We start from the raw sequence: 25,087 nt of genomic DNA on the forward strand, positions 1-25,087 counted from the left end.
ATGTGGCAGCAAGAGAAAAAATAATAATAATAATAATAATAATTGCAAAGAAAATTAATTTACTTAAGAATATAAAGAACCTAATAAAAACTCAAGATGTCACATTCTCCATCCCTAAAAAAAAAATTCGTCCTCGAAATTTCATAATGCAAACCTGATTCGTGAAAGAGATGAGGAAATCTATCTCGCATATCAGACTCTAACTCCCACGTTGCCTCTTCTACTCCGTGGTGTCGCCACAAAACTTTCACAAGATGGTTTTGGGTGTAAAGCATGCTAAGGTGTTAATGTATGTCAGGGTATTAGTTGTACCCTCTTTTATGTGTATGCCAATGTAGTTTTTGTGAATTGACTAAGTTTCTATCCATCTGTATAAAGGCCTTGGTGTGTAATTATATCTGCTTATATGTAAATGGATATCTAGAGATTTCTTGCTAGTGTTCTTTGTGGGTTTGAATGATAGAATTGATGATGGGGAATCGGAAATTGTTTTGTTGCAGGAAATTCATTTTTCTTTCAATTTTACTTAAATTCAAAAAAATTCTCTAAGGAGCTGTATTAATCCAAATACTTTCAAATTTTTACCACAACTTCCTTTATGCATCTAGTATTTCGCCATAAAATTTTATAATTTTTGGATCAACAGATATTTTTCTAAAAATTCAAGAGTACTAGCTGTCCGAATTTTACATCTGCTGGAAATCAGATTTTAAATGAATTATTTGACCAACATCTTGAGACCGGATCTTTATCAAAATTTCTAGTTTTATACATCCCTAAGTCTACTTTATAAAAATGAATTTATTTGAATTTTTCTTAGCTTTGGATATTTTTCAAACGAATGAAGTTTTCTGAAACACTTTATTTTCAGCATTCTTAGACAGCCATTTTCTTTCCAAAAACTGATTTTATTGGCAAAGCTTAAGTTGTTGGGAATTGTAGTGTCACATTACCATTTTAGTCTAGTTTTCAAATCATTTTTGTTTGCCCTGTTTTGATTAAAATCGAATTTTATACGAATTTTTGATTGGGCACTGCGCATAATTTTGGTCCAACAAGGATTGCTGTCCCAATTTCTTTTTACATCATAATTTATCACGTCTTATAAATTTGGGGCGTGACAGTTTGGTATCAGAGCCTAGGCTGTAGTTCCTAGGGAGAATTTTTGTGATCTTTGACTGTTGATGTTATGAACAAGTTGCATTGTACCATGCTATGTGATAAATGATCATAACTTGTTGATTATGTGCTTTAAAGTGTTAAATGTGTGCCCTTTTAATTGCATATATTCCTATGCTATAAAGTTAGATGGTATGTGATGAGTGACTTTAAATTGTAACATTATGTCAAAAAAAAAAATTTATGCACATGTGCTTATGTTATAGATGTTATATACAATATGATTTAACTTGATTTTTAAAGTGTGTTTTCTAGTTCATGATGTCTAGAGAAGCTGCCAGTGCTAATTCAAATGAACAACTTACAAATGATGAGAGGCTTGCAAGGGTGTTCCAAGCCTTAGAAGATCTCACTGGACTTATGAGATGGCAAGTCCAAATGAACCAGGCTCCCAATCCAGTTAGGGAGTTGACAATAGCTGAAAAGAAGATAAAGTGTCTCGCGGAGTTTCGGAGGCTCAAACCTCCAAATTTTAGAGGAAACAAGGGTGAAGCTGAGAAATGGCTTAAAGAAATCAAAAAGCTTTTTGAGGTGACATCCACGCCCGAAGAATTCAAAGTAGCCATTGCCTCGTCACTCTTATTTGATGAGGCCGATCACTGGTGGGACACCGTGAAGATTAGACATGATCTTGAAAGTATGAACTGGACAACCTTTGAAGAACTCTTTTATGCTCAATATTTTCGAGATGTGGTTCGTGAAGCCAAGCTACAGGAATTTCTTCATCTTACTCAACGTAATATGACGGTTGCTGAATATGATGCTAAGTTTATGGAATTGAGCCGGTTTGGGCAATGTTTGATAGCTACGGAGGAGATGAAGGCCTTAAAGTTTGAGAGGGGACTCCGACCCACCATCCGAGAAAAATTAGTGGCTCTACACATCCGGAAGTATTCTGATATGGTAGACAGTGCCATGAGTGTGGAACGTGAAAAAGAGGATTTTCAGAAAATTTAAGAAAGGTCCCGAGATTCGCATAAAAATCAGCATCGTCGTCCCTCCAACAACAAAAGACAAAAGGGTGTACAAGATTCAAGTGGGGAAAGTTTTCAAGGCAACTCCAATAGAGCTTCTGATGAGTGTTATTACTGTGGAAAGAAAGGGCATTTCAAACGGAATTGTCCATCTCTACATTCAGCCCCAAAAAATGATTAAGCTCAGTCCCAAGTTCCTAGTCACTCTCAAATGTCTCAACAATCACAGCCACGCTCGGGGTACTCTTATCTTCCATCGGCAACAACCACAAATCAGCCTCGCCCAACTTACAAAAGGAAAATTGCAGACCAAGCTTCCAAGCCACAAGGAAGGGTATTTTGTATCACACCAAATGAAGCCGAAGGGCAAGCTAGCAATGCAGTTGTTGAAGGTACTATTCTGATTTTCCACACCTGGGCTCGTGTCTTGTTCGACACTGGTTCATCCCATTCCTTCATTTCTGAATCTTTTGCATTATCTTTGGGGCTTCCTTTAGATCGTAGGGGAACTTACCAAGAGTATTTTAGTTTGCAAGTCTTGTACTATTTCCATTGCGGGTTACTCTTTGGTTCATAACTTGATCTTGTTTGACATGAATGAGTTTGACGTCATACTCAGAATGGACTGGTTATCCTCTCACCAAGCCATAGTGGATTGTTATTATAAAAGGGTGACCTTCCAGGAAGAAAATGGAATTACCTTTTGTTTTCGAGGAGACGTGCAAATCCTTCCACCATTGTCTTCTTCCAAAATGCTTATGCTAAAGCGAAGGAGCCGAAATTTCCTTTGCTTTCTAGCTTCCATTTGTGGGAAGCCAAGTTCTTTAGCGCAATCTGTCTAATGCTAATGATAAGTAAATTTGAAGATGTTTTTCCTTCTGAGTTACCTGGATTACCACCCAAGCGGGAAGTAGACTTCTCCATTGAATTGTACCCCGAAATTGCTCCTATTTCTGTTTCTCCTTACCGAATGGCACCAGCTGAGCTTCAAGAACTCAAGAAGCAAATACAAGAACTCCAGGAGAAAGGGTTTATCCGACTTAGCTCTTCACCTTGGGGTGCTCCGGTTCTTTTTGCCAAAAAGCACGACGGTTCATTGTGGCTTTGCATCGACTACCGGAAGCTTAATCGGGTAACAATAAAGAACAAGTACCCGCTGCCACGAATAGATGAATTATTTGATCAACTTCAGGGCTCTAGTTTCTTCTCAAAAATTGATCTACGATCTGGGTACCACCAGCTGCGAGTAAAAGAAGAAGACATACAAAAAACAGTGTTCCGAACTCGATATGGCCCCTTTGAGTTCCTTGTCATGCATTTTGGATTGACCAATGCCCCGGCAGCATTCATGGGTTTAATGAATCGCATCTTCCAACCATATTTAGATTAATTTGTCATTGTTTTTATAGATGACATATTGATCTATTCCAAAAGCCAAGAAGAGCATGAAAAGCACTTGAGAGTGGTCTTGCAACTTCTTTGGGAAAATTAGTTGTACGCTAAGCGAGAAAAATGTGAATTCTGGATGACAGAAGTAAAATTTTTGGGCCATGTAATGTCCAAAAATGGCATCTCCGTAGATCCATCCAAAGTTGAGGCTATTCTAAGTTGGGAAAGGCCGAAGAATGTTACAGAAATTCGAAGTTTCCTCGGACTAGCAGGGTACTACCGTCGTTTTGTAGAAAATTTCTCCCGGATTGCAATGCCATTAATACAACTGACAAGAAAATGGGTCAAGTATGAGTGGATTAAGAAATGTGAAATAGCATTTCAAGAGCTGTAATGCAGGTTAACAACGGCACCCGTTCTCGTCATCCCCAATAATGAAGACAAATATGTTGTCTACAGCGACGCTTCCTCAATTGGCCTTGGGTGTGTTCTCATGCAATAAGGCAGAATTGTGGCTTATGGTTCATGCCAACTAGAGCCACATGAGCGACGTTACCTAACCCATGACTTAGAATTGGCTGCGGTCATTTTTGCACTCAAGTTGTGGCGATGTTATCTTTACGGCTCCAAATTTGAGGTGTACTCCGATCATAAGAGCTTAAAGTACTTGTTCACCCAAAAAGAATTGAACAACTGACAAAGAGGATGGCTGGAGTATCTTGAAGATTACGACTTTGCGCTTCATCACCATCCAAGAAAGGCCAATGTGGTTGCCGATGCTCTAAGCCGAAAACGCCAAGCTATAACTTACAATTATGCCATCCAAGCGTGGAGGACATGCAGCGTTTTAGAAGAGTACAATCTACAATTAGGCGAAAGGAATGAGAAAGCTTATGCATTTTCTTTGGTAGCTCGACCCACACTACTTCAACATGTCATTGAGGCACAACGACAAGATATGGAGTTGGAGGCTATTCGAAAACAAATTTTCAGCAATAATGATATGCTGGAATGGTCCTTGTTCACCGACGGAGGTTTACGTTTCAAGCAACGTCTCATGGTACCAAATGAGCCTAACATTAGAAAATAAGTCCTAGATGAAGCCCATCGCTCGAAATTCACGATTCACCCTGGAAACACAAAAATGTATCGAGATTTGCGCCGAAATTTCTGGTGGAAAGGCATGAAGAATGATGTGGCAGAATACATGGCCAAGTGCCTAACTTGTCAACAAATTAAAGCGGAGCATCAACGACCTACTGGCCTGCTTCAACCTCTTCCCGTTGCTGGGTGGAAGTGGGACTGTATCACCATGGACTTTGTGACTGGGTTGCCCAAGACTCGAGGTGGCTATGACTCAGTACGGTCATTGTGGATAGACTCACCAAATCAGCCCATTTTCTTCCGGTTCGTGCCACGGATTCACTTAAAGCTTTGAGTAAGCTTTACGTCCAGAACATCGTGTGTCTCCATGGCATTCCCTTGTCCATTGTATCTGACCGTGATCCCCGTTTCACCTCCAAATTTTGGAAGGGATTGCAAAATGCTATGGGCACAAAATTAGACCTTAGCACTGCTTTTCATCCTCAAACTGACGGGTAATCGGAGAGAGTTATTCAAATCCTTGAGGATATGTTAAGAGCGTGTTCTTTGGACTTCAAGGGTAGCTGGAGTGAGCACTTACCATTAGTGGAATTCGCCTACAATAATAGCTACCAGTCAAGCATCGGTATAGCTCCATACGAGGCTCTTTATGGTAGGCCTTGCCGCTCTCCCTTATGTTGGGCTGAAAAAGAAGAAGTTCTCCTTGTGGGACCTGAGTTAGTGCAGCAAACCACTAAAAAGATTAAAGTAATTCGGGAAAGGCTACATGCAGCCCAAGATCGGCAAAAGAGCTACGTCCATAAAAGGAGGAGGCCACTAGAATTCGAAGTCAGGGACTTTGTTTTTCTCAAGGTCGCTCCATATAAAGGCATTTTCAGATTTGGAAAGAAAGGCAAACTCGCTCCAAGATTCATAGGACCATTCAAGATTGTTCAAAAGGTAGGAACACAAGCGTATCGATTAGCTCTACCACCTACGTTCGCTCATGTTCACGACGTGTTCTATGTGTCAATGCTTAGGAAGTACCATCCGGATTCCTCACATGTTGTCGAGTGGCATGATTTGCATTTGCAAGAAGATGCTTCTTACCTTGAACAACCTATTCAAGTATTGGATTGGAAAGCAAAGGTTCTCCGTAATAAGACTATTCCACTTGTGAAGTTTTGTGGCGACACTACGGAGTAGAAGAGGCAACGTGGGAGTTAGAGTCTGATATGCGAGATAGATTTCCTCATCTCTTTCACGAATCAGGTTTGCATTATGAAATTTCGAGGACGAAATTTTTTTTTAGGGGAGAAGAATGTGACATCTTGAGTTTTTATTAGGTTCTTTATATTCTTAAGTAAATTAATTTTCTTTGCAATTATTATTATTATTATTCTTTTTTTTTTTTTCTCTTGCTGCCCTATGAATTTATTTATTTTTCTTTATCCTTAATATTAAAATGCATCAAATTTTATTTTTCTATTCTATGTAAGTTAAGTTGTTTTATTTCTACTATGCTGAATTTTTTTTTCTCTCTATAGTGGTGTTGTGTTATTTTCCTTGTTTAGGTAGACGGGTGGGCCAATGACGCAATTAGTTAGCTAAGTTGTGCGGGTTCACTATTATAGGAAATTGTGGGGCAATATTGTTGTTCCTCTGTATTTAAATTAGATGGTGGGGGAAACTTACAATTGCACAAGATTTATATATTAGTGGGAAACACCTGTCATTATTCCTAGCATTCTAATGACACGTTTGTATTCTAAGATTGACACCAAGACACCAAGCTTAGGCCTCTCCACCTATTTTATCTGCATGTAAAATTATCAAAAGAAACTAACAGAAAGGGGAAAATTGAGCAAGGAAGAGAAGAAGAAAAAGGGAGGCCAAGAAAGGCTAGGGATTTATCCATCGCAGTTTATTCATCTATGTAATTGGTAGGGATTCTCTAATTTTGCAGACTTGGGAGATTTTCATTCTCTATAATTTCTTTGATAGTCCTATATATTATTTTGAAATTACTATGGCTATAAGCTCATGAAATATTGTTCTCTAGTTGTGATACTTAGAACTTTTGAAGGTCATGTTTACTAATATGCATAGATTCTGATTGTTCCTCTTTGAAAGATTGAAATAAGCATTTGTCTATATCATGTTAAAAATTGAGTTTTCTTTTTTTAATTATTTGTAAAGAAAGGTACTTCCAGTTAAGGTTTGTAAAATTCCTTTATGCATATTGTGTAAAAGTGAGATGTTTACTAGTTTGTGCATAAGAAATACATTGAGTAGACTTCCTTCAAGTTTGAACCTTTAAGTTGGTACATCAAACATCATGAGAACAGATTTCCTTGCGTGAATTAAGACTGGATGCGTGAAGTCTCGGAAGGGAAAAGAGGGTACGAGCTACCCTAGGGTGAAAGTCCCAAAACCCGCAGCGGTAGACCCTTGTTTGGGTATTTGGGAGTTGTTAACACACTGATTGGTGTGGGAGTGACAGTGTGGGACACTCCGGGATGAGTTGAAGGTGTTCGATGAATGGTACCAAAGAAAATAAAATGATTTTTTTTTTAACAAAATTCTAGAATATTTTGTTAGTTCACTATGAGTTTTGTCTGTTCTTTTACATGAAAATATAAGATTCTGATATATATAGCATAGTCTATAATCAAAATATATTTTTTCAAAAGTCCAACATATGCACAAAACCTCATTGAGGCATCATTAGAATTTTCCTACTGGGCGTTGTCTCACTCCTAACAATTTTCAGGTACCGTCAACCGAGATGGTGGACGTGGGGATGCTAATTGTGGTCCATGTCTTGCTTTTGCACTGGGATATATTTTTGGATAGAAGCCTATTTTGCTTGATGAAATTAAGCTGATAGCATGATCAGTTTTATTTTGGCTTTTATTATAGTAGTTGTAGTGTGACTCCTGTAGCAGGTTGTAGAAATTTCACTTTTTGTGCTGGTTCAAAAATGTTAGCATGCTCTTCTATTGTATATATTTGATTTTGGTGTTGTATATAGTTGGCTTTGGGTGTAAAGCATGCTATGGTGTTAATGTATGTCGGGTGTTAGTTGTACCCTCTTTTATGTGTATGCCAATGTAGTTTTTGTGAATTGACTAAGTTTCTACCCATCTGTATAAAGACCTTGGTGTGTAATTATATCTGCTTATATGTAAATGGATATCTAGAGACTTCTTTCTAGTGTTCTTTGTTGGTTTGAATGATAGAATTGATGATGGGGAATCGGAAATTGTTTTGTTGCAAGAAATTCATTTTTCTTTCAATTTTACTAAAATTCAAAAAAAATATCTAAGGAACCGTATTGATCCAAATACTTTCAAATTTTTACCACAACTTCCTTTATGCATCTAGTATTTCTCCATAAAATTTTGTAATTTTTGGATCAACAGATATTTTTCTAAAAATTCGAGAGTACTAGCTGTCCGAATTTTACATCTGCTGGAAATCAGATTTTAAATGAATTATTTGACCAACATCTTGAGACCGGATCTTTATCAAAATTTCCAGTTTTATACGTCCCTAAGTCTACTTTATAAAAACGAATTTATTTGAATTTTTCTTAGCTTTGGATATTTTTCAAACGAATGAAGTTTTCCGAAACACTTTATTTTCAGCATTCTTAGACAGTCATTTTCTTTCCAAAAACTGATTTTATCGGCAAAGCTTAAGTTGCTGGGAATTGTAGTGTCACATTACCCTTTTAGTCTAGTTTTCAAATCATTTTCGTTTGCCATGTTTCAATTAAAATCGAATTTTATACAAATTTTTGATTGGGCACTGCGCATAATTTTGGTCCATCAAGGATTGCTGTCCCAATTTCTTTTTACATCATAATTTATCATGTCTTATAAATTTGGGGCGTGACAATTATTTTGCTCCTCCAATGGAAAAATGGAGTGGTGAGAGCTACCTCTTCCCTTAGGATTACAAACAATGGATTCAAGATTTAAATTAGGAGGGATAAGAGTATGATTTAATGACCTACGACCATGCATGCACAAACAAAACAAAAACAAGAAACAAGCAAGTAATAATCACTTCTCTTTCGCAACAAATCAATAATCAACAGTCCTCCACATACAATGATCTTATACTCCCATACTTTGAACAATATGCAAAGAAAAGTAAATTGCCTCCACACGGGCTCAGGATCTATCTAAGAAAGTAAAAACATGCCTCCACGCGAGCCGATGATTTAACTAGAGATTGAGTTAGAAAGATCTCACAAAGGGTCCTTAAGCAACTTCAAGTTGTTTTTCAATTTTTAATTTTTTGCTATGCCTTGCAATTTTTAGATTTTAGCCCTTTTATGCTTAGTTTAGCTCCTTACTTTTTAACACTCCTTTGCTTGACTTCCTTTGCTCAATGCACCTAGCCAATCAAGAACAAACACAATAAGTAACTAAAAAATAAAATAAGAACATGATCAAAAGAGTACTAATTCCTAATTGTTTCCAAAATACGGCGTTGCCAAATCAATCCCCGGCAACGGCGCCAAAAACTTGGTGCGCGTCGTCGCAACACTCCAAATTTGTGCAAAATAATAGTGTGGCCAAGTTTTAAATTTATAAAATGCCACTACTACATCTAATTACTAATATAGCTAGGGTGAGTAAAGATCGTCCCAAGGGATTGGGTGCGTATTTGAAATGGAAACAAGGTTGGATTAGTAGGTCAAGTGATCAAAAGATAGTTGGATTGGTTAATTAAACTATAATGTAAACAAATTCAATACTAAGCAATTAAAGTAAATAAAGGATAGTGAACAATATAGAGAGGTCTTGGGACTTAGAGGTCACCACTAAACATCACCTTTCTAGACACTCAAAATGTAGTGAATGAGGGGAAATACATGTTGCAACACTTATATGTGTGAGTGATTGAATCAATAAGCATGGATGGCAAATTGAGCATACATTGTGTGATACCCCTCGGATCCGAGACACGGGTTGATCAGGCCCAGGCCCAAACCCGAGGGATGTCAAACAATTAATATGTAACCGAACACAGAATATAAGATAAAATAAGAAATAAAAATAATAAGCTGGAAGAGTGCTAACTGAAAATCCTTAAGATATAAATATTGAAATCCAAAAATCCAAAACTTCATAAGTTTACAACTCAGGAATCCATCCATTATTAAAATTCTCCGAAAGATACTGAAATAATAAAAATAAAATCCAAAGCTAACATAGAGAAGATTCCTACATAATCGGAGGAATGAATAGCTATATCTGCTCTGCACGTCCAAACTCTAACCCTGAAACTGATGAGCACCTGAAAAATAAAGAAGTGGGTCAGGCCCACATGCAAGTCCTGATCTACTACAATCCAAACAGTAATCCGATACGCAGATATATCATAGGAAGACTCAATAATATCTAGAGTAGTCCATATATGTATATAGTACACACTATAGGACGCTTGCTAGTCCAGTAGGTTTGTCTCAACCTGAATAGAAGGCAACATGCGAATACGCACCCTAGGGTGGGCATGAGTACCTAGACCTACCAGGGAACAACACCTATGTCCAATTATCCATCCTAGGCGATATACTCGCCCTAACCATGGTCATGAGACTCAAGCTCATTCCACGGCACCATATGATATATATATAAAGTCCGTACTCCTCCTAATACAGTATACCATCCATCTGTGTAGTGGTCTGATATATGTATAACAAATCCATCCTGAAATCCTAGTAGGTCATTCAATTCACAACTGATATGACACATGTAGATGATGGCCTTAACCTTTATGATTAATCCATACCTTGACCCAAATTAGATAGGACTTAATGTTGGAATTAGTCCATACCTAGTATGTCACCGTCCCATACCGGTACATACCATCCTCCAGTTAACAGAGTTGATAAAACAGTACTAGATAGTCATCAACCCAACTCCCAAATTATGCACAAACCAAATTAATCCAGAATTATAAAACTTAGGCATTCAGTCCAGGCCTAGAAATTATATTCCAACCATTAAATTTGTTATTTATAAAACATAGCATTTACATCATGCAACAAGTCCACTAATTGATAAAATTAACTGATTTGTTATATCAATTTACTTCCAACCAAACATAGCTAATTCCAAGAATTTACTATGCTTAGAAAACTGTGTAAATATAATTTAAACAGTATTAAACCAAGAAATCCAAATTACAGTCCGTTAAATTACAAACGAAGACATGCAATTTACTTATCCAACCATTACCATAACTGATGCAATCTATATCCCGTTTACACGATCAGTTAATTCCATCCATGCATACATTTGACTATACTTCTATATGCTTGTATCACAACATAAACATGATTAGCAGTTTAAGATTTGACAAAGGAAGCAAAATTCCAAAATCAATAAACAACAGAAATTTAATTTCCATTCATCCTCCTACCAGTTTTCTATCTAAGCTCGGATTAATTCCATCCTCATTATTTGAATGTAGGCATGTTCCCCAACACTTTTATAAGTCTTAAAACTTAAGTCACAACCTTCAGTAGCTTTCAATTAATTTTAAAAAAATTAAATCCCAGCCAAACGGACCACAAAATGCAATTTCTGGACAGTTTAAGAGAGAGCAGGCTCTAGAAATTAAAAGAGCCTGCTCTTCTTTTCTTCAGAGCCGGCTCTAGGCTCATTAGAGCCGGCTCCACAACATCCTAGAGCCGGCTCTACCTTCTAGGAGCCGGCTCTAAGGGTTTTTCAGAGCCTATTCCCTTTTCCCCTTAGCAGCTTCATCCGTTTCAACGTCTTCTCTGATTTCTGTGAGTACTAGTTCTTGTAGTAAACTTTTAGTGCATGTTCTAAGGTCTAATTCAGTTCCAGATTGATTATAAAACAATGGTATACCATCAAACTTAAATTGAAAATGAAACACTACATAACGGAGCAAGGTTACAGAACTACAGTTTCTTTACTATCTTTCTGAAACAACCAAGAACAGGTTAAATTTCATGAGTTTAAACATTAATTAAACATGCATAAAGGTTATAATTAAGCCTTAGTTTAATTCCTGGAGTCTTCCTAAATATGCACAGAACACAGATTAAAGAGATAGAGAAGAACAAGACTTGCCTTGAGTTTCAGACTTTGAAACTCTAATTCCACAGTTTATGTAGTCTTCCTTGAACTGCTCTGCCAATTTCCTAAGTTCACGCTTCGTTTCTTAGTAGCCCTTAGTAATACAGACGTAGCTTTATGTTTTCTAAAACCCTAACCCCAGTATGCTTATATTTATAGGTGAATCCTGATAACCCTAAGTCCATAAAGATATAACTCGGCCCATAGGTACCTAGGTTATAATCAACGTCGGCTACCCATGTAAATTTTAAACCTAACTTACGATAAGTAAATAAATTCAAAAATGAAAACAATTAATTAATAATAATTCTATCAGGTAATTAACCAAATAACACAATTTAATGAAATTAAAGCCAAATAAATAATTAAAACAGTTAACTCAAATAATCAAGCAATTTTTTAAAAAAAAATTAACATTTAAATAAGACAATTAAGTCAAGTAACTAATTAAAACACTTAATCAATTAAACAAATAATTCCTATTAAACAGTCAAATTAATCAATTAATTCAACTAATCACACATAATCAAATAAAATACAGTTAAATAACAGTATTAAAAACCCAGGAATATCCTTTTAAACTAGGGGTATTACACATTATCTAGACAACTTAATGAATAGTACAATATATCAAACTAAGCCATTAATCCTTCCTTTAAGCTCACAATCAAACATATCCACAAACTAGAGATTTGTACTAATTGAATTCATAAGCATGGAACATCAAACAACAAGCATAAATTGTCCTCCCATCTATTAAATTAAAACAATTACACTACAACTAAGCTAAAGACATGGAAATTAAACTAATTAAACTAAGGGAGAGGCACAATCCATCAAGAAATGAGTATGAACCATCAAACAAGCCACAAGAGTATTCCATTAAAGCACTATGCCTTGCCAATCTCTAGCTTCGTCGCATCAACACACATAGACATGCATCAATATCACAAAACCAAGAGATAAACACATGAACATCTACTCTAGCATACATAGACATATGAATATAATGAAATGATCAATTGGAAGTATTAATCAACACAAATCATTATAAAAACAAGATTCATATATAAATCAAATGTCAAGACAAGATTATAACATAAATTCCCTCAAAATACAAAGCATCAAGGTCTAGAAGGCATGCTTAGGGCTAACTCTAGCCCCAAGAAGATGTTTAGCCACTCATTAATGTAGCCAACCAACCCTCAAGGGCTATCTCCATGGTAGAATTGATCTTCTTCTCCTTGGTGGAAACCTTAGATGAATGGAAGAATTCCCAAAATGGTGTGAGTCTCTAATCTCCAGCCTCCTCTAATCTTTCTCTCCAAGCTCTCTATTGTTGTATGATTCAACATATGATGTAAAATGGCTTAAAATCTTTATATAGGTAGCTCAAATGTCACACCCAATGGTCAGGTCTCGTGCACTAGGGCCCTTTCAATGATTACACCACGAGTCATCTTTTAATGAGCTGGACTTTGTTCTATCTCGAATTTGAGGAGGTTCGATCGATCGAATTCCAATGAGATCGATCGAACTCTAGCCAGATCCATCGAATTTTGACCAAATCGATTAACCTTGGCGGTGCCTTTTTAGAATACGACAAATCTTTGAGATATTTTAGGATATTTTAGGAAAAAGACAAAAGTGGTAGGTGTGGATAAGATCAAGGAAGTTCGATCGATTGAAGGAATTGTGAGATCGATCCAAAATGGGAATTTTTAAGGATAAGGACAAGGGGTTTGATCCATCTCGATGAGGCTGGATCGATCACTGTGAGATCGATCGAAGATATGTCAGATCAATCGAAGCTTGCTGTTTTTCCACCACTTTGCTCCTTTTTGCTCCTTTCTTCCATTCAGCTTGAGATACCTTCTTTTATGCTCTAATTTGGCTGAATTGACTTATTTTGGGGATAAACGCCTGAAAAGGGTAATAACATGAAATTAGACTAAGACAGAAAAATAAGATAGATAAAGGTTCTAGAATACTCAAGCTTAAGGGGTTTAAATGCGCACTTTTTGGCGCTCGCCAGGGACCTGTGAACGCTCTATCGCGCTACCCTCTAAAGAAAGGGGGGCAACTATGGGGGAATAAGGTCCCAGAGGGGCGCTAGGAGGGGTGACTACTCGAGTATCATCTTCCGGGTTATCATTTCCTTTATTTTTCAAGCCTCCGCCGCAATATGCATCTTCTGACCTTTGGGGACTTAGGCCACCTGAGGATTCGCTGACGCCTGGAGAAAGGAGGGCATGCCGAGCCTCCTCTGTCTCCTGCTCAAAATCATCAAAGGCACTATTGCCTCCCACGTGAGCCTCTTAGGCTGGAGAACGTGAGCCACTGACAGTACCCTCATCCCCTTGATCTGAGGTGCCAAAGTCAATCACCACAGGTTTCCTCGTCACCACGTATCTCGCCCTCCTCCTGCATGACAAAAGCGCATCTCAGAAAACACAAACCATTATCAAGGCGCCTCGAGCAAGGAAGGATGGAGAAAAGATTCACCTTAGCTAGCATGGGAGCTACCCTCCGGGTTAGAAGGGAACTCAGTCGCGGGGCCGCTAGCCCTTGTATCAATCTCCCCTTCCTCAGTGAGGCGACCTAGGCCTTGAGCTAGGGGAACAAGTTCATTTCCTATCCTATACCCTGAGTGAGTAGGGGGCAAATTCTCAGTATTTAAATCGGAAGCAAGTACCTCCCTCGTGGCATGGACAGGATCTAGAATGACACTAGCAAAGGTATGAAGAGGGTTGAGAGGAACCTCTAAACCACCCCCCTCCCCCACAGCTGAAGAAGTTTTATCCCCAATTGGCGAAAATGGGGACTGAGTGCCACTACCTACTCTTGTACGGACAACTAGTTGAAGGCCCCTCGACAGAACACTAGATTCTTTGGTAGGAATGGAAGCCCTCGGTAAAGTTTTGGGTCCCTTAGCAGAAGAAGCAGTAGAAACGACCTGGTACAAAAAGAGCACAAGAAAGAGTTAAAACAGGACAAAGGGCAAGTGATGTTATAAACTAATCAAAGAGTATGGGGGTTACCTTGCTTCACTTGGAAAAAATAAGGGATAAAGGAGGAGACATCTTCCCCAGCCTTCCGTTTCGAACTAAGGGGCTGAGTTGGCTGAGCCGTGCTTGGATCAACCTTGGCTGAAAAGAGGGGGACGAGCTCCTTAGTATCACACTTCTTTCCTCGGGAAGGAGATACCCCCTTTTTCTTCTTCGGATGACAAAAGGCGCTATCTCCCCTCATTAAGGGGCGAATCGGAGTTGGTTCAGGGGGACTTTGGATAAACAACTTGAAAACACGAAGTATGCCCTTCCAGTAGGCTTTTGAACCCTTACCCCAACGGCCTTCCCTCACGCGGGTTGGGACACAAAGAAGCTAGCGCCCCCCTATGAGTTCCCCACAATTTGGGTCAAGAAAGTGGGAAAGGCCAACCCTGTAAGTATCCTGATTCTATTGGGTGCCTCGACCATAGTCACGAGGGAGCCCCTGGTCCTAGCCAAACTGGTGAGCCACCCTGTGCGGATTATAAGTCTTGCCCACCCCAGTGTTAGGAGGATAAGAGCAGGAAGATAACCCTCTGAGATCAAGGCAAAATTGACTAAGGATGAAACGCAATTAAGAACATCCCCTGAGACCTTCCTCACAATCTCTGGGATATAAAAGTTGAGGCAAGGACCATGGAAGTAGGGGCAAGCCACGAAGTAGCTCGGTCTATCAATGAACTCAACAAGTTTTTTCTTTGGCTGATGCTTATGCCATCTTGCGGACCTCTTAAAGTCATCCTCGACTGACTAGTTAGGACGTGAGGTGTGCTTCAGAAAATGTTTGTAGAGGAACATTTGAAGAAAAATTGTGCAAATAAGAGAAACAACGTTGAGGCGACCAGCGCATTCCTCCATATGATCATGGACCCTGTCCAACTCATGATATAAGATCCGAAGAAATAAAGGCGATAGAGGGATACTCTTGCCATGGGAGAGATGGATAGCCAGAGGAATCAAGTCAGGGCTTGGCCAATCATCTGGAGGGCCGGGAAAGATGAATCAAGAAAACCATAATAAGATGAAAGAAACAAAGCGAAGGGGGTCCCTACTTTTTGGACCATTGAGGGGTTTCTCATCTGGGAACTCAGGAGGGGGGGACATCCAAGAAGTAGTAGCAAAGTACTAAAATGAAGGTGCACTTGTTCCTTGTCTCTGGGAACTCCTCGCAAATCCCATCATTTTGGAACTTGGTAGCAATTTTCGAAGTAGCAGTGAGGGCCCACGGAGAACGCTAGCTTCCTCCTTTTCTTCTGGGGAAAGAGACCAAGAGTTGGGATCATGGGCGCCAAACATGTTTAGTCACATAAATTGAACGACGTCTTCAAGGGTAGGGGTGAACTCACCCCATGAGGTGACAAATGTATGGGTAGCCTTGCTCCAGCGCGAAAACAAAAGGGATAGGGCGGTGGTGTCCCTGTTAACAGCCAGCTGACGGGTATTGTGTACTGCATCTGTGACTCTCGCTGCCTCCAAAAGAAGGAGGAATGTTTCATTAGTTAAAATGGCATCTGTCCATAAATTCCAACCTGCACCAGAGCCTGTCTGGCTAATAAAGGTGAGATTGGAGTAAGGAAAGTCACCACACTCGATTCTGAACCTAAAAACCGAGCTAGGGGGCACGGGTGAGCCCTCGGTGGAGTATGGCTCCCCCTCAAGAAGAAGCGAGGCACCCTGAACTTCATCATCTTCATGGAGCTCCTCTGAGTCAGCCCAAAAGGTATCGCCTGGGCCAAAAAGCCTAGCAACCCTCCACTGGGATAGAGGAGGAACCTCAGGGACATCGATACGGGAAATGTGAGACATAGCACTTGCAAATCTGGAAAGATACAAGGGAAAGGGGAATCGCAAGCGAGACTGGAACTAGGGTAGCCTTGAAATTCTTCTTGGGTACTTCAAGTTCCTCTCATCTCTCCCTCTCAAAAAACTTGTGAGTTTTGGAAAAAATGCTTAAGTAATGAATTTATATAGCAAGAGGAAATGAGGAGACTTTTAGAGTTTGGCAGATGAAGCGGCGTGGTGCGGAATTCGAAGCGTCTCGAGTAATGAAGCGATGTGACTAATAAAAGTCTGGTAGGTAAAGTGATGCAATACGCAACCCGAGGCGTTGCAAGTAGTAATAACCCATTACCCACCGTGCAGCGTGAATAGCCAATCAGAGGCTGACACGTTCCCCCACAAAAAATGATGTCCCCATGAATATTAATCAAGCGTCTCCCCTCTGATTGCTCGACCCCCCCCCCCCCCCAAAGGGGACCTCGAGTAGGGGGCAAAATGTTGATAGTCACTGCCACAAGGGACGTCACGTGTCCCTACTGAATCATAATGTCAATAATCACTGCCACAAGGAATGTCACGTGTCCCTACTGAATAATAATGTTACCTGACTAGTCAGCACTGATGGGCCATACTGGGTCCCACCCGACTTTACTCTGGAAGCCCTAAGAACTTCGAGTTATTAGGGCTTGGTATGTGAGCACCTGAGCTCATAAAAGGAGGGGGTCGCTACCCCCCACTCTCCTGTTTTGGCGGTGCCCCATCGTTTCCCGCAGTACTCGAGATAGGGGCCCGAGGGTTCTACTGGCTGATCTCCCTAAGCTGCCCGCTGTGGGAAGCTCGAGGAGCTTGGAAGTTGGGGGAACGCGAGGCCAAAGAAGGCAAAATCTCGGAGCCTTCCCCTCTTCCCCTGGCATCGGAATCTGAGTCGTAGTGGATGGGAGGCTGGAATTCAAGGTATTGCCTTATGAAGAAGAAGGGAAAAGGGGGGGGGGGGGGGGGTGGAAGGAAATATGTCTACCTCCCCCCGTTTCCTTTCTGATCCTAAGGCCTATAACAAGGGGAGGAAACGCTCAGTAGTACTTGAACCCAAGGTCCGGGAAGGTAAGAGTCACTCAGCGCATTAAATACACTGAAATAACCTATGCACAGAATAATTATTGCATCACCAGACCCAAGGCACATGTTGCCTTGGGCCACCCTCCTGACGTTCCATCAGTCAGGAGGAAGTCCCTCTGCCCACTGGACAAAAGGAGGTTACCCTCTCAGATCCAGAACTAACTAAGTATAAATAGGCATATAAATCAGAAGTTAAGGACAAGACAACAAAAATCACAAAACCTACTACCAGACCTCGAGTTAAAGAAGTACTGAGCAACTGTCTTCCTTCTTTTAATCTTCACCAATGAATAATCCTTGGTATAGCTTGAGTTCCCACTCAGACACTAACCTCAGCATTCCTGACCTACGTGGAACGATCTCTTCGCCACATCACCCATCACCCAGCATTTATCAACAGAAAATTAGTTTAAATCCATGATTTTTTACCATATTACATTGTCTCTGTATACATATCTTGTATATGTTTTGTGAAGCCTTACAAAGAAAATGGAAATTTCTTTCCAAGTCGATCAAATTTCAATCCTTATTAAAATCCTCAAGTTAGTTCACACAATTTCAACATGAATACTATCATTCTCTTTCTTTTCCTTCATAGTTTATCCAACCGATAGCTCAATTTTAAGACCGTAAGCCACCAGGTCACAAGATGAACCGGTGCACAGTAAGTCTCCCTAAATATACCTTTACTGGCTACAAGTTAGACTTGCTCACAGGGTTTACATTGGTCGATTTCTAGGGTTTCAATTTTGATCTTTGATGACAAAATTGGAGCGGAAGTTACTGCTGATTCACTCCTCAACTTTTCAATTCGTACATACATACATACATACATCAAGAACCTCTGGGTCGGCCTTCAAACAACAATCAATCAAAGGTGTGTCATTTCTATGTCTCAAAGATGTGTTTAAATACTTTCAGCATCAGTTACTCTACTCATCTGGTTTATCAAAGTCTTAACACATGTTAGCAGTAGTAGTTTAGGATCAAACTGTTGGCACCAAAACTTGGCAGCCACCTCAGTGGTGACGTGGACCAGCGATGGGCCGACACTTGTTTAGTATGGTTTCAAGAAAAGTCGGCCAATTGAGAAATAAGAGGAGAAAATCTAGGAATTTAGCCACCTTATCCAATAAGGTTGTTGCTGAAATTTGGTAATTAATATTTGAGTTAATTCAAATATATTATTTCAGTTTGGATAGAAGAGATTTAGTTGGAATGAGATTCCTATGAAATAGGAATTTCGTTGCAAAGGAATAAGGAATTCAAAGGAGAGGTCGTCACGTGAGGGATAATTTGGGCAAAAGTTATGAATGGTCTTCCAGTCATTTAAGGGAAGTTTTCAGCCTAACTTAAGGAAAGGTGTTGCTAAAAGTTAGCAACTTTCCATCAACTTTTCAGCATATTTCTCGACAACTTGCATTTGACTGGATCAAGGAGAGATTTTAGCAAGGACTTTCCTATTGAAGCAAGAAGAGAAGAGACGCAAAAGACTACTGGAACGTGGTTTAGTTTGAGTAATAAAGTGAAGAAAATCAAGGAGCAAAGAGATATTCTAGCAATAACTTAGGAAAATAAGTTGAGATAGAACTTCTATAAATAGAAGTATTGTATTCCATTTCCAATTCGTCCAGCACCACCACAAAACATGCATTTCAACTAAAAATGTTTTCAATTGACTCTACGTCATTTTCCTATCAATTTCTTTATTTCAATTTAATGGCAATTGATTAGATCATCGTCAACTATTTCGATTCAGCCATTTACTTTCTTTCAATTTCAATTATGCCAATTTTAATTACGCAATTTTAGTTAGGCTTTCAATTCAATGGCAATTGATTAAATTTTTGCCATTGAATCGTAGTGACAATTGATTAAATTTTTGTCATTACTTGGCTGATGGCAATTGATTAAATTCTTGCTATCACGTTTCAGTGGCGATCGATTAAATTCTTACCATTGTGTTTGGCTGATGGCGATTGATTAAGTTCTCGCCATCACGTTCGGCCGGCGATCGATTAAGTTCTTGCCGCCTGTCTTCACTCGGCCATTCCATCCATTCAAACATTCATCAACCGTTGCATTTCTTTAGACACTCTAAAAAGTCCTTGCTACAAATAAGGCATAAAAGAACCTTGCTGGGAGTTCTTACTAGTCTCTCTCCCACACAATCGCCTGAGAGTCAGCCATCGGAAAAAGGGATAAACTGGTGTTCAATTACATATTTTGGGTATTTTGTACAAATACTCTGGCACGCCCGCGAAGAGTCCATCGACCGGCGAGGGAACAAAAACCGCGCGAACACAAACATATCTGATTCACAACGAAATGATTCATATTTTTTAGGGTTTCATTCACAAAACCTCACTCTACTGTCATGTTTTTTTTTTGACACTGTACTAGAATATGTAGTTCATTTTAAATGTTGGGGACAGAAAATGGAAGAATCCTGACTTTAATTTGACACCCTGCTTGTGATTCTTTGCGGCCACAACAAGATTGGTGTTCTACTGGTCCCACAGAACATAGCAACTGTGATTGAAACTCGATTCTCATCCGCTTCACACACACGCATGTTTTTTTTTTGTGTATACATATAATCGTTTGGCTTTTCGAAACACCGAAATTGGTGGCCAACATCAACACTGTTTGTTTTGTTTGTTACTCACACAAACAACAACGACAATACTGATCATCAAGCTATGTAAATACACACGTATATGTATGGATATGTGGCCAAAATTATGCTTTTGGTTTTTGTATGTCAGATGGGTGGCTCTGCTTGCTGGTGGGGACGTGTTGGCTTTACTTTTTTTCTCCGCAATCGGAAGGTTGAGCTGGGTTTTCTGTTTTTGACACTCAAACCCTAGGCATCACTGACCCTTTTATACCTGGTATATGTGTGTGATTGTTGTTTGATTTTTTTTTTTTTTGGGCATAAATTTGATGAATTGTATTGTAGTTCTTGTTTCTCGAAAACTCTGAATGCGTAGATTTGGCATTTGGTATTCAACAGGATGGATTTTGGGTGCTTATTTCCTTGGGGATTATGGGGAGGATGGCCGAGGAATGAATGGTTTCTCTAAGGCTGTTATTGCTGCTGCCAAATCTTGGTCTTTGGGTATTCCAGTAAGTTCATCTAGCTTTTGTTTTTAATTTTTATTTTAAAATTATTTGCATTTATCAATTTTATTAATATTTAACATGTATTGACATGCTTTATTTTGTTATTTGATTGATGCATAATGTTACAAACAATATTATATAACAATGCCAGGATTATAAGCATGAAAGACAAAGAGGCCGGCCAAAGCTTACATGGGATGAAATAATTAAAAATGACTTAAAAATTTTGAATTTAAGAGTAGACATGGTGTATAATAGAAAGAATGGAAAAAGAGAATTCATGCGGCCGACCCCATCCATATGGGATAAAGGCAAGAATGTTGATGATGAGTTTTTACCCTTCACTATGCTGAATTTCCAAGCTCATGGGTTGATGGCTGAACAATAGTAAGTTGTAGATATTGATAATAGATTTGTGGGCTTAAATTTATAGTTTGAACTGTAAAGGGGTTTCTATGTTGGCATGTCAGGAGTTTGATTTTTCTGTTTTAAATGCACTCTTGGTCAAGCAGCTAATCCTCTTTTGATCACGATAGTTGATGCTTACCTAATAATTTGTTTTCAGTTCAGCTAGTTGCCATGCATTGCTGAAAATTTACAGCATTTATACCAACGAAACAAAAACATTGAGTGAAAGTTTACACCATCAGACTAGTTACAGGATAAGTCTTGTCACTTTTTGGATATCTCCATAAAAATCTGAAAATTGAACAGCAGTGAGATAAATAAGGTGACCAATATTGGATAGTTAATCGTACAATATGAGAGATTCTGCATAATTATTTAACAATTTTTTTGATATTAGGGGAACTTCTTGGCCTTTCAATGCTCTACTGCTTTATGTAGATCATGTTGCTTCATGGTCTTGAAAACTGAGTGAATTTTCTTTATTAGAATGAGATTTAATAGTTTTGAGTACCCTTTTCTAAGTGCACGCTTTGTTGATGTGCAGTAATTTGTATCCTTATCCTCATGTTGATACATTTTTCAACAAAATTGTATTTCTTACTTGCTAAGTATAATGCCGAAATTCTCACCCAAGCTGGTGTTGCTTCTGAGAAAATTCATAACTTAAACTTTTCCTTAAGAGAAAATGTGATTATCCAATATTATCATCATTTTCTCATAAGCACATGAATGTTGAGAGATACAATAAAACACTAGTATCTGGTTTTGATGTTCATTCTTAGTTTTTCCTTTTTGTTTCTTTTGCTCGTAATTGTGGAGAGATACAATAAAACACTAGTATCTTCCAACAACTTGTGAAAACTTTTTTGTATTTTTTAGCATCTACATGTAAGACTTGTATTTTCTCTAAGACTTCATTGGTGGTGCACATGGCTGAACCACCTTGGTGGCTTTTTTTTTTTTTTTTCCCAGTTCACCTTGGTGGCTTTTCTTATTTGGTTTTCCACCAGTGTAATGTTGTCTTCTCGGGGGGGCTTCGTTTCTAGTTCATCTGTTAGGACTTTGTGTCATGAATTTTGGCAATGTCAGTGTTTAAAACTTTATGCAGTTGTAATTTTTATTAAGTTATTTGAGTCCTATTTGTTGTTGGATATAAGTCCAAGAATGATTCAATAATGGTTGACAAACCTTGTAATGGTAGATCATTGACATAATGGTTTCTTTGAATTGTGAAATATGTGAATGCTTAACACTTGTCAGCTGCTGCTTTAGGTGCCACAATGCTATGATTTTCACTTCCTCCCGAGGTTTCCTTGTCGTGCTCATTTAGTCGACATTTTTGTCTAATGTTGATATCTGAAATCTATCCATCTTGTTAACTTACACTTGCATTGTAAGTGATTTTGTTTTGATGGTACCTTATACAGCATCTTTGTTGGTATCAAGCACCAATACTTCCTTGTCTTTTTTGAATGTATGCAACAAGTTCATTGTTGTACAGATTTGCAAACCCTAAAATTGTGGTGTCATTGTAGAGTCATGCCTAGGAAAGAGAAAAACAGACGGCATAATCTATAGCCATAAAAATTTCAGCGTCGACATTGTAGAAGTATGTCGAGGAAACAGAAAAACAGACGGCACACTTGGAAATTTCTGATCTATAGCCATAGAAGTTTCACAATTGATCTCTGAACACATGAATTTGTGTGAGCATGAGTTGGGAGATGGCACTTAATTTTTATTTTTTTTATTTTTTGCATTTTAGCAAAGTCTATTTTAATTTTTAATCCGTCTAACAATTTCCTTAACTTTGGTTGTTTATGAAATCATTTTATTTTATTTTATTTTGCCTTTTCTTGGCAGGTGGGAATGACGATAAGGGCAGCAACAGTAGGCCATATTCCGCCACCTAGCTTTATCCTAGTAACCCTGGGAAGCACTGCTTTTTTACTTATTGGATGGAGAGCACTATTGTTCAGCATTCTCCCTGATGATACAAGCAAGGTGGATGGTGACGAGAAGGATGGCGTTGTCATGAAGGATGGCGTCGAGAAGGATGGTGTCGACAAGCATGACAAGCCATTTGATCTGTTTGAGGTAAATAATTTTTCGTGGTTGATCAGCAACTTGAAATTCATAGTAGTGCGCTGATTTCTCATTTTAAGTTTAGTGAGTCCTTATCTCAGATCCAATTATCTTTTTCCTGAATTTACAAAAAGAAACAAATATGAAAAACTTTCCTTGATGACTGAAATGTCTTTATGATATTTAGGAATGCTTTCTGGTATTGCGTTGGATTATGTTAAATGGATTTGGATACATATATCAAGTGTTTGTAACTTTCTCAAAGCATCTGATTTCTGAAATACCCTAAACCAAGGACACGGTAGTGCTGCTAAATATATATATATTTTCTTTATTGAGTAAATCTCATAATGTACAATTATATAGTAAACTTGAACTATTCGATAATGTTTGTTAGGTGCATGTCCAACCAGAATGTCACACATTTGCCCCGTACCCCATGAGTACTAGTGTTGTGGGTCGACAAGCATGACAAGCCATTTGATCTGTTTGAGGTAAATAATTTTTCGTGGTTGATCAGCAACTTGAAATTCATAGTAATGCGCTGACTTCTCATTTTAAGTTTAGTGAGTCCTTATCTCGTAAAATTTGTGAAAAATGTCGACTGATTTTACAAAAAGAAACAAATATGAAAAACTATCCTTGATGCTGAAATGTCTTTATGATATTTAGAAATGCTTTCTGGTATTGCGTTGGATTATGTTAAATCGATTTGGATACATGAAAATTTGTTGATGCACCCTCTGGTTTTCGATTTCCTAACTGAAAAATACATTTTGTTCTTTTGGTGCAGTCGATCACGTCTTTTGTTCAACAGGTGGTGAAATAGTGGTCATCTGTGTTCCTGAATGAGTTTTTGACTGTATGCAAGAAGGTCATTGTTGTACTTGCAGGTAGCAACAATTGTAACCAGTGAAAAAAATTCTCAGATGTCCTTTTTATTTATTTATTTATTTTTATTTTATGGTTTTTGATATTTTGTGTCTCCGAGTTTCAATATAATGGCAGTTGCTTGATTCTTTGAGGGAAAAAATCCTCATAATCTCTTACTGCTAATTGGTCTGTATAATTTTAAAAATCATACTAATTTATTAAACCTTAAATCTAAATTATCTGCCAATCTATGTTCTTAGATGTTATTATATTTTTCTATATTATACCGATGATTTAGTGGTTTCTTGTTGTCACTGTCAAGCCAAAACAAAATATTTGTTAAAAAAATAAACCAAAACAAAATAATAAAGAATTTCTTTGCAATGATTTTATTATATTATTATTTTGGTAACGAGGAACCCTTTCAAATTTCCAATCTTGGGTACCTTTTATGCATTAATCTAAGGTTGCAAAACATAATTATAAATGAAAAAAATAATCGAATAACATTTCTTTTGCTGTTTCCAAAAAAAAAAATGAATAATAATGGTGAAAAGGTATGGGCAATTTTTTGTTTGCAAATTTCAAAATCTTACTAACAGAATAGTCATAAATAATAATAATAATAATAATAATAAAAATTCAAGTTTTGGGAATTTATAAAGAATAATAGTTAAGGTCCTTGAGGATTTATAAGCTGATGTTGATTAATAATAAATAGATACTTCTTATTTTAATGAATGATACTTAAGGCCTCAACAAGAATTTACAATATACTCACCGCTGATGTGGATCAATAATAAATGGATACGACTAATTTTAATTATCAAATTATAGATGGTAATCAAATCACTATCTCTAATTTGATAAGTGAATATCTACCCACCATCTTTAATTT

General features: G+C 38.1%; 3 protein-coding genes across 4 annotated transcripts; all 3 read left to right on the forward strand.

The window, feature by feature from the left end:
* Window positions 1–1,440: 1,440 nt before the first annotated feature.
* LOC132272656 (uncharacterized) lies at window positions 1,441–2,136 on the forward strand. Its single transcript, XM_059773758.1, has one exon. The coding sequence runs from the start codon at window positions 1,441–1,443 to the stop codon at window positions 2,134–2,136; it is 696 nt and encodes a 231-aa protein (XP_059629741.1).
* Window positions 2,137–3,708: 1,572 nt separating this feature from the next.
* Window positions 3,709–4,632, forward strand: LOC132272657 (uncharacterized). Its single transcript, XM_059773759.1, has 2 exons — window positions 3,709–3,932; window positions 4,245–4,632. Exons 1-2 carry the CDS (start codon window positions 3,709–3,711, stop codon window positions 4,630–4,632), a joined length of 612 nt encoding a protein of 203 aa, XP_059629742.1.
* A 15,678-nt stretch (window positions 4,633–20,310) lies between these two features.
* Window positions 20,311–24,292, forward strand: LOC132274043 (uncharacterized). Of its 2 annotated transcripts, XM_059775192.1 has the most exons (4): window positions 20,312–20,591; window positions 20,714–20,826; window positions 23,095–23,328; window positions 24,110–24,292. In XM_059775192.1, exons 2-4 carry the CDS (start codon window positions 20,767–20,769, stop codon window positions 24,143–24,145), a joined length of 330 nt encoding a protein of 109 aa, XP_059631175.1. In that variant the 5' UTR covers window positions 20,312–20,591; window positions 20,714–20,766; the 3' UTR covers window positions 24,146–24,292. The 2 variants fall into 2 exon arrangements, with proteins under 2 accessions (XP_059631174.1, XP_059631175.1); XM_059775191.1 differs by having other exon boundaries at window positions 20,311–20,826.
* The last annotated feature ends 795 nt before the right edge of the window (window positions 24,293–25,087 follow it).

Source organism: Cornus florida, unplaced genomic scaffold (genome assembly GCF_030987335.1).
Source record: "Cornus florida cultivar Cherokee Brave unplaced genomic scaffold, ASM3098733v1 CherokeeBrave_3.0.0_Hap2_Chr09, whole genome shotgun sequence".
Taxonomy (NCBI): Eukaryota; Viridiplantae; Streptophyta; class Magnoliopsida; order Cornales; family Cornaceae; genus Cornus; species Cornus florida.